The 15,471-nt window shown below is 27.3% G+C and overlaps 2 protein-coding genes across 2 annotated transcripts; both read right to left on the reverse strand.

Moving 5' to 3' along the window:
• Nucleotides 1–194: 194 nt before the first annotated feature.
• LOC145185250 (uncharacterized) lies at nt 195–10,823 on the reverse strand. The gene is made up of 21 exons (XM_090098157.1): nt 10,705–10,823; nt 10,095–10,146; nt 9,842–9,994; nt 8,543–8,605; nt 8,091–8,258; nt 7,648–7,723; nt 6,701–6,779; nt 6,096–6,189; nt 5,882–5,936; nt 5,656–5,738; nt 4,170–4,246; nt 3,949–4,038; nt 3,207–3,246; nt 3,004–3,063; nt 2,356–2,504; nt 2,168–2,199; nt 1,646–1,741; nt 1,358–1,467; nt 891–995; nt 653–783; nt 195–576 (listed from the first exon to the last, which is right to left on the reverse strand). The coding sequence occupies exons 2-21, from the start codon at nt 10,125–10,127 to the stop codon at nt 390–392; spliced, it is 1,881 nt and encodes a 626-aa protein (XP_089954283.1). The 5' UTR covers nt 10,128–10,146; nt 10,705–10,823; the 3' UTR covers nt 195–389.
• Nucleotides 10,824–14,513: 3,690 nt separating this feature from the next.
• Nucleotides 14,514–15,466, reverse strand: LOC145185468 (uncharacterized). The gene has a single exon (XM_080061384.2). The coding sequence runs from the start codon at nt 15,359–15,361 to the stop codon at nt 14,603–14,605; it is 759 nt and encodes a 252-aa protein (XP_079917510.2). The 5' UTR covers nt 15,362–15,466; the 3' UTR covers nt 14,514–14,602.
• Nucleotides 15,467–15,471: the final 5 nt, after the last annotated feature.

The following is a 15,471-nucleotide window of genomic DNA, read 5'->3' on the forward strand; positions in this document are numbered from 1 at the left end:
ATTAAAACCACCTTTACTTACAAAGCATTCACGAAATTTAATTCGCTACGGGTTTTAACTTTATTTTTTACTGTGCCATACATTACTGTCTGACTCTCTAATTGATAATTTCACGTAACAATAAACCAGAAGCTTAAAAGCCAAATTTGCAGCAAATTACTTTAGCGTCAAATTAACAGCAAAAAAGCCGTAGGTTAAAAATTAAATAAAATTTATTTTCATTTAAATATTATAAGTCATATACTTAAACATACTTTCTTAAAATATATATTATAACAATAATTATATAATTTAGCAATATATAACATAATTACATAATTTAGCATATCTAAAAAACACACCATCTTTTCTACGAATATTAAAATCTTTGCTACCTACAGTAACCGATGTTACTTTCTAGCAAAACTAATTCCTGAACTTGATGTCTTTCTAGAATCTTCAGAAAATCTCCTTTGCTTTGTCAATCCATGTAGAATATCAATAGCTTTCTCTGCCATTTCCCAGGTTTCTCTGTTAAGGCATGTTTCGTGAAGATAGGTAAGCACCTCGATTGTGCCAATAGAAAGAGCGTCATACCTAAAATGACGATGCAAATATAACAAGGTACTTTCAAAAGGTTTGTGACAAGTAAACAAACCCATTTTAAACATACCTATCTTCTACATTTTCTAAGATTGCCAATATAATTTTGACAACTACACTTTGAAGAACTGGATCAGGATTGCAAGCCATTTGGAGTAAAGAGTCTTTTAGACCTGGCGACGAAACCAACTGTGCACAGGTCTTTAAAAAAAAAAAACGGTAAGTTGCGAGGGATCTCATTAAAACAAAAAATCTACAAAAAGATGTTTATCTAGAACATTAAAATTGAAAAAGTATCGGATTCTTACTTTCCTAATCTCTGCGTAGTAAAGAAGTATCTTCCCAGCAAGTAAGCACAATTGATCATCAGAAGAAGATGTTGGAACTTGTATTAAATAGTCCAAAAGTTGACCCTTAATTAAGAGAAACATCCACGTTATTTCACGCAAAATAATTTGCATATAAAACTTCGCATAATACGGATGATTTGCACATTTAATTTGTACAACTTGCACGTATAATTCGAATGATTTGCACGTGCAAGTTGTGCGTATAAAAACTTGTAAACTAATAAAGTACAAATTATTATAATAACTTTCTTAATAAATTTTTATAACAACAATTTTAATAACTAATAATGTATAAATTTTTGTAAATTACACGTCAAACTTCCACGTGTAATTTACAGAGTTGTTACAAAGGGTTTGTAAAAAAGTTTTAAATTCCATGTATTATTTTTTACAACACATAAAAGAATAGTTTGCATGGTTTTTACTCTGCTTGTTATGAAATCCGGATTCTCGATCACCAATAACTCCAACGTTTGCAGTGCTAGTCTTTTGGTCTCATCGTCACGTGATTTACAAAGTGCTTCCAAAGCAGAAGCTAATAAAAGTTACCAAAACAATAACTATAAAATTTATGTTATATTTAAAATTTTTGTTTATTATTGCTATCTTTACTAGTTTTCTGCTTCATTGACTTGATTGCAACTTTTTTTTAAATTTTCTTTATTCTAAAAGCACGATATGCATTAGTTTATTTAAAAAAAAAAGACCCACACCTGAGGCAGCATCTTCGGCTAACGAACTTCTGATATTTGGCGAGAAAGAGAGTTCCAGATATATACCAGCAATTATTCGCGCAGCTTGAGGAGAAGCTGAAAACATACGTTTATATGTAATATAAAGGAAAAGCTGAAAGCATATATATATACATATATATATATATATGCTTTCAGCATATATATATATATATATATATATATATATATATATATATATATATATATATATATATATATATATATATATATATATATATACATATATATATATGTATATGTATATATATACATATATATACATATACATATACATATATATGTATGTATGTATGTATGTATGTATGTATGTATGTATGTATGTATGTATGTATGTATGTATGTATGTATGTATGTATGTATGTATGTATGTATGTATGTATGTATGTATGTATGTAACATTAACAAGCTCATAAAAGAAATTATACCTTTCTAATATCACAAATAATTATTACAATGGTGATAAACTATGTTCAAAATTACCTCGTTTGGCAGCACTGGAAATGTCATATAAACTAAAATAAAATCATCTGATAAGAAAAACAAGTAAAAAAAATTAAATTCTTTGTATCAATGATGCTGGTGGATCATCTGATAGCTAAAAGTGGAGGAGTCAAGTTCTGTAAAAAACCAACAAAACTAATGATAATTATAAATATGCAAAAATTCACCCATCTTCTGCAACAATGGCGTGTCTGTTGGTATCACTGTCTGAGACAATATATGATATTGCCATCACTGCTTCGTTCATGAGTTGCTCACTGGCACTGTGTAACAACGCACATAAAGTTCGAGCACCTCCAAGTTCAATGAAACGATCCTGTAAATATAAATATAGATAAAATGGCATTTTAAAGGTCTAAAAAATAACATATTTATGAAGTGTAACAATAGCTTCTGGATATTTATTATCAAACAAAAAGATTAGAAAATTTAAGTTTCTTTCACACACCTAAAAAAATTTGGGTTTCTTATTTAAACTAAAGAACTTATGGCAAATAAACTTATGGCAAATAAACTAAAGAACTTACGGCAAATAAAAAACATTGACAATTTTAAAGTTAAAAAATCATTACAGAAATGAAAAAAATTGCAATAAATCTGATTTAACTGAAGTTGTTTCTTATATTGTACATTAAGCCATCATCATTGTATATATATTGTACATATACTGTACTTATATTCTTATATTGCCATCATCACTTTATTCTAATAATTTTTTCAACTACACACTTGATAACTCACATAAAATCATTTGGTTTTATGATAAAATATGACAATAAAATGGAGTAAAACCTAAATAAATTTAAGCGGAGTACCTGGATAGAAGAAATGGTCAGCAATTCTGCTAATGCCTCTGTAGCATACTCTTGGGTGGTCTTTAAATAAATCGTTTTTATTTTAGAGAATTTAAAAAATTACTTTTGCTCTTAGAGGAAATTGAGAATTAAAATGTTGTTTACTTTACAAGTTAACAAATTAAGTTAATCAGAGCGTCAAAGCAAATGTTATTAATACTTACTTCATCAGAGCACAATGCAAGGTTCATTAACACTTGCAACCTGAAAAATTTCACTTAAATAAATAAACATTTTATATGCAGTAGCTGCCTTACAGCATTTTTCAGCATTTAAACATAAAATATTAAGTTTTGATGAATGGATTTGTACTTGTGTCTTAAATAATTTGGTGCTGCATTACTTAACATGTGTTAAAAAGATTTTTCAGTTTTTTAGATAAGTTTTAACCATGCAATAAAACTTAATGATTTAAATTTAAATGCAGCAAATTGCTATGAGACACTAAGGAATGTAAATATATTTTAAATCAAACATTACTTCTTTTTTGTTGAAATAGTGAATCTAAACCAAAAAAATTTAAACATCCATATTTTCTGTGAAATTTAATTTCTTTTCAGAACACTTAACCTGGCAAGACACTCTCAGAATATATGTTAAATTAAAAATATGCTATGATTTTTCTGTTCATTATTTACTGCTGCTTCATTATTATCAACAAAAAAATATATATATTTGTTTTATAGCTTTTTAGTTTTCATCTGCTTTAGCCATCTTCTAAGACATCTTTCTAAGAAACTATACACAGCAACTGCAACAAATTTTTGTTTAAAAGTTTTTTTTTAAATGCAAAGCTTCGTAGCTGGCTATTCTTATCATCTCTTTTTGTACTCTTTTCTTAAGATAAAAATATTTAAATTCTCAATTCAAACTTCTGAGAAAATCCTAAACTTATCATATCTTTACCCTTCATTCTCTACAATCTTTGTCTTGGCATCATCACCAGTTGCTGCAAGACTTGCAAGCTCAAATGCAGCATTTCGATGTTCTTTCACTCTATATATTAAAAATTATTACTGAAATATTAAAAATCAAATTAAAAAATTCAAGAAAAACTTAAATAGAATGAATTTGATTCTAATGAAAATCTCATTTGTTTAAAAAACAAATCAAAATATGACTACAACCTTCCTATTTTTGCCATATGCAAAACCTTGGTGACATCTTTGTTTTGAACAAGAAAATACTCAATTATATCACCAACCTGTTGACACATAAAACAAGGAAATAAAAATTAGTAAGTAAGTATATATTCAAATTATATAGAACTTATTAATTAACAAAAACGTTCATAAAGTACCATAACGCATCAATCTTGTCAGAGGTTTTTCTATTTACATATTAATATATGTTAGTCAAAAAGGAATTGGAAATTGTGAACTTTTTGAATTTTGGAAATTGTGAGCATTTCATTCCATTAAATTAGAACTCAATTTTTTTTTATTTGAAATGAACAGTGAATCTAGACTTGCATTTAAAAAAAGATTAGTCTGAACTAAAAACTTGTTAAGTTGGAATCTTTAATATTTCTGCTCATGAGAACTACAAAGCTCAAAATAGACTTATACACTGCAACTCCTAAATTTTAAATATGAACTTTATACCCAAATTTAAAAAAAAAAGTTAAGATTTTTATTAAATACTCCATGGCTTTAGGTTTTATGTTGATTTAACTTACTACTAAATCTTTTTTAAGTTAGTTAAAAGGTATTACATCTGTATGCAAATGTCGTACACATAAACATGAAGTTTAACTACTTGACAAATTTGTAGTCAAAGGAATAGTAGAATTTACTACAATCTATATAGTTTTATTTTAATATTTATACTGTACACATAAACTTTAGTTTTTTTTGCAATTTTTTTACGCATGAAAAAACTGTAATGTAGGGATTGGTTCAGTGTTGTCTCTGATGGATAAGATTCATGTGCTTCCCAACAAATTTATAAAAATTTGGGCATTTTTAAATTTTCGACCCAATTTTCTTCCTGGCATACTTAGATGACTTTTTCATCCTGGTGTACTTAGAACTCTTTATAAAATATTTTTATTCCAACTACCAATAGTTCAGTTGACATCCTTTTAATGATAAACATGAAATTACATTATTAAATTATAAATTACATTATTGCATTATTAAATGTTAAACAATTTAATTAACAAGTAATTGATATTGAGCTTCTTCTATTTCTACACAAAAAAAAAAAACATTGATTCATCTGTTTTAATTTTTTATAGAAATTGTTTATTTTTATAGAAATTGTTTATTTTTATAAAATCAATTTCTATTTGAAAGCACATTGGAAATGGCAATCTTGAGACTCTTTTGAGCTTTATTGACCTTATAGGGTATAATTTAACTTTAAAAAATATCCTTTAATCATATTTTATGATTGCTGTACTTAAATAATTCTAAATTTATTTTTACTTGAATCTATGACCCACCCACAGTAAAAATTTTATGGATTTATAATGAATGACAAGAACATGATGCCATTTGTCTACCTGATTAATTATGACATACAGGCTAATATAAAAAGAATACAAAGTATTTCTAAATATTTTTTCAAAATTTTACTTCAGAAACAAGTCCAAAAAGGATTATATCATACCTCGACTTTGCAATTAATATTCAGGAAAATAATTAGAGTAACAGTTGCTATTAAAAACATCGAATGGCCAAAATAGAACACAACTAAAAAAAATATAACGAAATAAAAACTTCGAATAACACTGTAAAACAATCTTGAACTTGTTTTCTGTTAAGTTCAGATTCAGAACTCAGTAAAAAATTGTAATCAGTGTAATTTATAAGAAAAACTAGATGTTGAAACTTACTCGACCAAATATTGATGACACCACAATCCCCTTTAAACTCAGCACAACCATGTTTCTAGAAATAGAAATCAATTTTCATTTTTATATAAAGCAAAAAAAAATATTTTATTACTATCATCATTATCATTATTATCACCATCACAATCACCAGCATCATTATCGGCATCAATAAAAGCATCATCAGCATCATGATTACAATATGATGATAGCTTACCATCGCATCCAAGAGCAAAAATATTCCCATGGTTAATGAAGCAGTTAAGTTAAGAACCATTCCAATGCTGTATGTTGCAAAAAAGTACTCTTTGCTAAAAACATGCAAATTTATAAGGAGGACAATTAAAATCCTTGACACTGACATATCAACAATCAAATGAAATACAGTTTTAAAAAAAAAAAACATAAAACTTAATAACACTAATTGTTTGAAGGTTTATGGGTTTATATAATAAAAATAGATTCTAATACATTAACAAATATAAGATATATAAAACATTTAATTTTATGGAGAGTCTAGGGGAAAAAATAGAGTCATTAATTTATTCTACTTTTGATAAAAATGAAATTTTGTGTTTGAAGACTTCAGTAGTTTTTGTTAAACATTTTGAAACATTTGCCTGATAAAAAGTGTTTTATTTGTATATTTTCAGAAGTAAGCACCAGTGCATGATGAGAAAAAAAGATACATGAAAATTTGTGAAATGGAACATTTGTGGTTTTTTTCTTCTATCAAAAATAATTTTAAAAAAACTGAATACAGCATTTTTTAAAAGTATTTTTGATATAAAGAACTTCATAGATTAAAAGAAATAAAAGCACCTTAAATTAGTTGTACCGACATAACCACCAAGACGTGTGTAATTTGGACAAAAAGTAAAACCATAAAATACAATAACAGCTACAAAAAAAAAAAGTTATAACAATGGAGTATTCGCATGTCATCTGAAAAAAAGAAAGGTTATAAAGATAGAGTATTCATGTGTAATCTGAAATTTTTTTCAATCCCCACATTTTGTGTCCAATTTGAAACTCTTTTCAATTAATCTTTTAACATTTGAACTTGCATAAATTAAAAGCAACTATAAAAATAATGCACAGGGTGCAGAGAAAAAATTTTTAAAAATTTTTTCATTTTGACACCTATAAAATAGTAGAAGGAAAACAATTTCTAAGCCATTTTAATTTCATCATAATTTTTTCATAAATTTGCTATTTAGATTTTTGTTTTTGCAATACTTTTAACATGAAAAAAAAAAAAAAAAAAATCATTTGCACTTACTGCACTTAATTTTTTTGGAAAATTATTGCCAACAAAAAAGGTTATCCCATCTTTTTTTTTGGGATATCACCAGACTTAGCTTTGAGTATTTATCATTTCCAAAAACCTCAAGTAATTCCTTCATGAAACGTGTTTTTAATCCCATGAAGAAGTTACTGCAAGAGAAAAATATTTATTGCAGACCTTCTAGAATCACGCTTTAGAGATGGAATAGAACTAATGAATTGTTAGGGCAATATGTAAAATAATTAAAAGTTTAAACCAAAAAATTCACTTTTTTAACTTGTGCCTTTCAAAGTTTCTGTGCACCCTGTAGTAACTATATTATCAACCTTTAGCTGTAATAACTATTTTTTTAAACTTAATTTAATCAGGGAAGATATTAAGTTTGGGATGTTGCACAGTGATCGAAGGAATAGACAGAATAATGCATAATAAAATGATTCTACAAAACAAAGTAAAATGAATGTAAACTCATAAAACACACCAGTCCATATTGCTGAATAGATGTAAACTGTAGATAAAGATAAGATTGCAGCAAGAAAATGAATCCACAATAAAACCTAAAAATAAATATTTTTGCATAATAGGAGAAGGGCAATAAGCTAAAATGCAAAGATTTTTTTTTACAATAGAAATACATGAAAAAATGTGTTATATGTTATGGTAGATGCTTATCTACCTTAAAAAGAATTCAAGGTGAAAATACATCTCTTGTGTCATATAAAAACTAAGGCTTAAACCTGACACTAAAGAAGCTCAACTTTAATGGACCTTATTTGTTCCTATTCATGTTTAAAGTTTAAAACAATCAAGGTTTGAGAACTAAAAAAGTTTTTATCACCGATTAAGAGTTTTTCCTTATTTTTCAAGCTGTTTAAACTGACTTCAAGATGAACTTTCTTCTTGAGGTTTAAAAATAACTCTTACTCTGAAAAATGATAAAAGTTTTTCTCTTTTATTGAATATTTTTATTTCGTTTAATAATGCCTGTTGAACTTCATCTATAAGACCATCTTTGATTCTTGCTTTTTTTTTCATGTTATGTTCATCGAAATCTTCCAAACCAAGTGCATGTGCGTTTGTGTCTGTAAGAATCTAGAATTGAAATATTAAAAAGAATCTTTTTTAAAAACTAAAGTTTGTTAACAAATAAATGGCAATAAAATAAAGAGAACATAGAAAAATGAACAATAAATCCTTCAATGGTCCAAGATGATAAAAAAGCAGAAAAATTAAGTTTATTCTCCTTGTTCACTTTTAAAGCACCCTGAAATAAATTCATATACACAACAATAAACCAAATAGCATTTTTATTATTTCTCACAACAGCAACAATAACAATTTTAAGATCAGAAGTATAAGGAAAAGTTATAACAGACCTCTCGCTTCATCTTTGCCATTGGAACCATTTTAATTACTGAACTGTCCAAAATTTTGTAATCCTTTTTAAAAACATAAAAATAAATCATAACTACTTAACTGAAAATTTAAAAACAATTCATTACAGCAGCAGAATAATAAGTAAAAGTCTTGAAAAAACTTTTTTAGAAAAAGTTCTCGAAACTGAAATTAAAGTTGGGGTGGGTTTGTTTGTTTAACAATTTAAATTGCAGAAAGTGCACCTAAATAACTATATATGTAAAGCTAGCCTAATACTTTAAAACAGATTATCTTGATTATCCAAAAAATCATATTTAAACTGTAGTTAGTAATAAACTTATTGTTTTTTATTTGTCTACTACCCTTTATTCTTATTGTTGAAGAGAAACATGGCTTAACTCTCTTATTCAACTGCTACTTTCAGATTAATTATGACAAAAACCTTGTTGTATACTCACTGTTAAAAATAGCTGTATATACATATATTTTTCTCTGCCATAAGTAACATATATGCCCAATTCTATTAATACCCGGATACTTTACTTTTGTAATAAGGCAAATTGGTGTTTTTAGGAAAAATCCAATTTTTATGAAAGTGTTTTTCTGCCAGGGTAGCAAAAAAGATTACTTAAAAAAATTGATTTAAGGAATCAAGCAAACTTGATAATACCATGATAATAATTGTTAACATTTTTTTTTTTTTACCAAATTTAAAATTTTTTCACACTAAAAAAAGGGTAGATATAAAAAGTAAGTTAATAAACCATTCAAAATAAAAAAAGACTTTAGAAAAAAGTTTTGAATGCTGTAAAATAGACATGAAATTAGTAGTCTACAGCTCAGTTGAGGAAATTAAAACAAAAGCCCTACCAGTTAAGACAGCCAAAGTTAAGAAAGAGTTTGTTTTGTGCTTTTGTAGACATTTTGGAGTGCAACACTTAACTATTTTAAGGCTAAATACTGTGATTTATCTAATTCCTATCTGTCCAGACAGATAAAAACATATATAAATCTATTTTATATGCTAAAAAATTAAATTCTGCTAATTTCTTTTTTTTCTTTTTTTTTTAATACATACAAAGCTTATGCATAAAAAAAAAACTTAAAGTCAATGGAAGGCAAATTTACTTATTTACTTAATTGTTATTCAAAGAAATTTCAGTGGTAAATTTTTTTTTATAAAATTGGATTCTGTTCAAAAGGAATTTACTATTTTCCTAAAAATCACTGACCCAAGTGATTTACCCCATGCATAGAATTGGATGTTGGTGAAAGAAGAAAAAACTAAAAAATGTTACTTCAAATGTGTAAGCATCTCTTAAATACACTCCATTGAAACGGAACCGAAACTGATGATTTGATTTTCCCAATTCATATAAAATATGAAGCATTTGCGCTCTAGCTCTAGCTATAGTATCAAACTGATTCAAAAGCAGCACAAAAGTTTTATTCTAAAAATATATATAAATTAATATTTACAAAATACTTTGCTTTTAAAAACTAAATAAAGTTAGAGTTAGGCAAATTTCAAGACAAATAACAACATCTTACAGGAAACACTTTGCTCTCTATGTAGATTAACATCTTGGAAAAGATTTTTTCACTAAAAAAAAAAAAAAAAATTGTTATTTCAAAGAATGTTAATATTTTATTGGTAAAACTTTTTCATAATCAATTGTCAAAGTATTAACAGTAGCTTGTAATTATTTGAGCTTTTTAGTGCACAAATCCATTAACTCCATAAAACAAAAATGAATGAAGTAATGTTGAGTACTAGTTAGAAATGACTACCTATTTACTTACATAGCTATCTCTCTCTCTCTCTCTCTCTCTCTCTCTCTCTCTCTCTCTCTCTCTCTCTCTCTCTCTCTCTCTCTCTCTCTCTATATATATATATATATATATATATATATATATATATACACATATATATATACACATATATATATACACATATATATATACACATATATATATACATATATATATATATATATATATATATATATATATATATATATATATATATATATATATATATTGCAAAAACACTCGGTTCCTTAGAAAGTATGTTAACACTTAGATAAACCCTATTTCTTATAAAAAATTTGATGATTTCGATATTGTAAATTCAGAGACTAGAAAATGATAGCTAACATACTTAGGTATAGCAAAGTTTTTCTGCAAAATTGAAATGTGTTATTGCTGTGATTTTCATTTCGATGTTGTTAAGTGAAAAAAACGGAAAACGGTACATAGAATGTTTAAATTGTAGTGTAATAGCAGCTTTACTCAATTCGATGCTCTATGGCAAAGGTGTCATAAGAGGTCAAATACCTTGTGAATTGCATTGATTTTCTTAATGGAATTGGTTAAAAATAGAGGTTGACATCTGCTAAAGTAATTTGTTTAATACGTTAGTTAGCATTTAGAGGACTGAACAAATCAATGAATTTTCGAAATTTGTTTAGCGGACTTAAAATATCAATGGATTATCAATTCCGATATTGTAAGTCCGCTAAACGCTAACTTTTTATTTACATGAGGGGGGAAAGCCAATTGATGGTGATCTTAAAGAGGACTTTGAGAATATTCATGGGAGATGAAAAAAAGTGAGACTGAAGAGCACCACCCTTCTTTCTACTAACCTGTTCCCCCAGTTCATGGAATATATTTAGTGAGGCCTCTTTATCAGGCATAACTCTCCCTTCTCTCATCTGAGGCTGTGAACTGTGAAGAATCTCTTCAACCTTTGGTCTAACATCCAAAAAATCATTCCTGATTGCAGAAAAATTTGAGAAACTCATTGGACTCTACTTCTATATATCGCGAGGTTAGAATTATTTTGTTCTATCTCCAAGTTTAAACGTTGGGAGAAAGTTTTTGAGTTTTTTCTTAAAGTAAAAAATATTTAGAATTTTAGCTTTAATTTTTAAAGAAATAATAACTTATGCTTTAAATAATTTATGTTTAAACAAATTATTTAGAAAAAAAATTCTAAAATAGAGCGTATTCTGAAAGCCATCATTACTTACTAAAATTAAGGGGGAAGTACCCCATAAATTTAGCAAAAATTGAAAAAATTTTTTTTGTTTATTTCGGAAGCAAAAATTAATGAAGAACACAATAAAATAAAGAGATCTCGTAAACAATGTCAAAAAAGTGGAGTAATTTCAATTTTTTGAAACATACTCATCACGTTTAACCATAGCAACGCACATAGCAACGATAAAGCTTCTGCTTGTCTGCTTATTTCAGAGGCTCACATAAAGTTATAAACCTGCTTATAAAAAAAATTTTATCTACTTTGTTTTTACTTTAATTATCTACTCTGCTTAAATTAAATTTGACTCGGTTGCCTCTAATTATTAAAGTTTTTAAACATTCCTAAAATGCAAATATTTACTTTGTTTATGTAAGTTGTTAAGTGTAATAAGAACATATTTTGTCAAATTTTTTTAAAAATTAATCTTAATTATGGGAAGAAAAGATAGAGTCAAGCAAAGAACTAGAGTTACTGGAAAGAAAAGATTGTTTGGTGGTAACCAAAACACTTTGTCATCACCAACATCAACAAAAAAAGATTCAGACATTGATACTAGTTCTTCAAGATCAGCCAGCAAGGTTAAATATATGAAAATTGATATTCCAAATAAAAATGATGAAAAAATAATTCGTTACAGAATAATTGATGTTGAAATTTTAAACACAATATTTGAATCTTTATGTTGTTCACAGTGTATTAACGCTTATAGCTTGGTATTGAAAGAAAACTTTGTGAAAAAAAAAAAGGATATGCTTCAAATTTAATATGTTGCTGCAGTGTTTGTGGATATAGAAAAGGTTCCTATACATCTAAAGTTTGTAACTGCACTTATGATATTAATTTTCGTATTGTATATAGAATGAGATCTATTGGGCAAGGGTATTCAGGACTTGAAAAGTTTTCTGCATTAATGAACCTCCCAAGTCCGATGAGTAAAAAAAATTACAATGGTTCTGTAAAGCTTATTACTGATGCTGTTACTACAGTTACTAAAGAAATAATGCTTGAGGCTGCAAAAGAAATAAAAGGTAATAGCAACAACATTGTTGATACTGGAGTTTCAACTGATGGAACTTGGCAACGTAGAGGATACAGTTCACTGAACAGAGTTGTGACAACATTGTCAATGGATAATAGAAAAGTGTTAGATGTTGAGCCAGAACAGTTAAGCATGACACCTGGGAAATATACATCAAGTTTGTGCGATAATCAAAATCAAAAATGCATTTTTTTAGCTGGATATAAAAATCTAAAGTCACCTAAGAAGCGGTGAAAGATTCTACGAGGGTTGTCAAATGCATCAAAGGACAAATATGAACTTTGAATGAAGTCAGTATGCTCCTGGGTCATTCTGAAACTTTATTTTAAACATAATTTATTTATATTTTATATTTTTTGTGAAATTAAAAATTTTTTTTTTCTGTTTTTGCGTTTTTCTCAAAACAAGGTTTTTAAATGCCCCGGCTGTGATAACTTTGGAACCGCTTGGTGTTTAATGATGAAATTTTCAGTAATTGTCCTATTTTATACCTTCTGTGATTTGAACCTCCACTTTTATGAAATACTTGACAGAACACGTTCTATGTCTATTTCAGTTGCCTAATTTTGACCAAAATTCATTAAACAACAATATATTTGCCCCCTTAAAAAACTACACACAGTTCAAAGTATTAGTTAAAGGGAATTGTAATATGACAGTTTGAATATATGTAGTTCTTCGGATAAGTTAGCCAGGGCATTAACTGTTTTTTGGTTATTTTTTCAATATTTTCTAGGTTACCATGGCAACAAAACACAATTTTTAAAAAATTTCATTCTGAAATATAAAATTTTGACATTATATATTGTTTAAAATCAATTTTACTGTTTCAACATGAGTTTTAACATTTTTGGGGTACTTCCCCCTTAATAACTCATTTTCTCTCAACTATTAGAACAAAATAATTCTAACCTCGCGATATATATATAGAAGTAGAGTCCAATGTTCGTATATATATATATATATATATATATATATATATATATATATATATATATATATATATATATATATATATATATATATATATATACATATATATATATATATGTGTGTGTGTGTGTATATATATATATACATCGTATATATATACATCGTATATATATATATATATATATATATATATATATATATATATATATATATCCGAACATGTTCGTATATATATATATATATATATATACGAACATTGGACTCTACTTCTATTCGACTGCCTACAAGAAATAGTAAAAAATATTAAAAATAAAATTCGAAGTATATATTTGTAAAAAAATTGTATTGAAAAAAAAGTTGTATTGAAAAAAAATTTCATATATTGAAATATTTTAATTTTTGAGACATTTTAAAATGTTTTTGCTATTTTTACTATAATTTCCTTCGTTAAAAAAATGCATTTAAGCTTTTTTTTCCGGCAAATTTTACCGGCAATTTTGCCGGCAATTTCAAATCTTGTAATAAACGCATTTTTAAGTTACAGAGCAACCGTCCTAACGTGGAATAACATCTATCAGAAGTACATATTTTGCTTGCGTACTTGCGTGACAGAGTTGATTTGCGTGCCTTAAACAAGTGCAGTATTTTAGAAGTAAATAAAACTTCATGATCAAAATCTTCTTTTGCTTGTTGGATAAATTAAAATTTTCTCTCCGTTTTATCTCTATCGATGGACAAAACTTTGTTTTGGCTTATTAAGTTAGACTTTCGGTCTAATATTTCCGGACCAAATATCTGTCATTGTTCCGAATATTCATTGCCGATACTATTTTTAGAAAAACCTTGCAATAAATATACATAAAGGTGCAGCCGGGAGAAAAGCCAGAACCCAAATTAACCAAAATGAAAAAAAAACATTATTAGTATAGAGAACTCTATAGAGAATAGTCACTTTAAAAAAATAAAACAATTATTTTGTTATTTTTTATTTGCTACATACATAAATACCATTTCTAAAATAGTTTCTACAGTTTTGTAGAATTAATTTTGAAGGAAAGAAATGATCATTTTCATAAAATTATCTGTGGTCACGTTGTCTATAGATAGCAAGACTTGCTGAACTTCATCGTCAGTTAACTTTTTGTTCGCTATCACTCTGGGTAGTATAATTTTTTTCAACTTCTCACTTGTTAATTCGGGATGACCTTGCGATGACAAGATATGCTCGCCATACATTAGCATTTCAAACTTACACGTGTCTGAAGAAGCTACCGGAACTGCGTTAGGCGGTAAAGCAATAACTTCTTCTCCGTGTGATTGAAAAATATTTACTGCTTGACAATTTTCGCTAAAGAACCTTTTAAAATAGTCTTTTCTTGACAACTCTGGTTCAATATTTAAAGTATTAGTCCCAATTATAAATTTTTTTATTTTTTCAACTTTGCTTCCCAACGATTTGGCAATCAGTTGATGCCCAAAACAAATGCCATATAACTTAGGGCGAATTCTTTCGTCCAAATTTGTTAACTTAATGATAAATCTTTCTAACTGTCGTAACCATTCCATATCATCATTAACAGAATAGTGAGAACCGCTAATAATGTAACCGTGGTAGCTGCACAGATCTTCTGGTAGTGGATCTGAAAATGCTAGGAAAAACTCTGCTATAACATCGTCGCTGTTGCAATTGATTTTAATTCTCTCGATCATAAAATCACCTAACATTTTTCCTCTACCCCAATTCTCCACATCTTCTGTTATAATTATCCCGATTTTTGTAATTTTCTTGTTTGTATCCATTAAATCTTCTAAAAAGGAGTTTTATCAGAAACAATCTTTTTCTATCATATCAATTATAACGATCTGAATAAACGCTTTAATTTTTAAATAAAAAATTAACTTGCGAGGCT

Source organism: Hydra viridissima, unplaced genomic scaffold, assembly GCF_058129835.1.
Source record: "Hydra viridissima isolate aposymbiotic clone 2 unplaced genomic scaffold, HvirCarnegie_v1 scaffold_9, whole genome shotgun sequence".
Taxonomy (NCBI): Eukaryota; Metazoa; Cnidaria; class Hydrozoa; order Anthoathecata; family Hydridae; genus Hydra; species Hydra viridissima.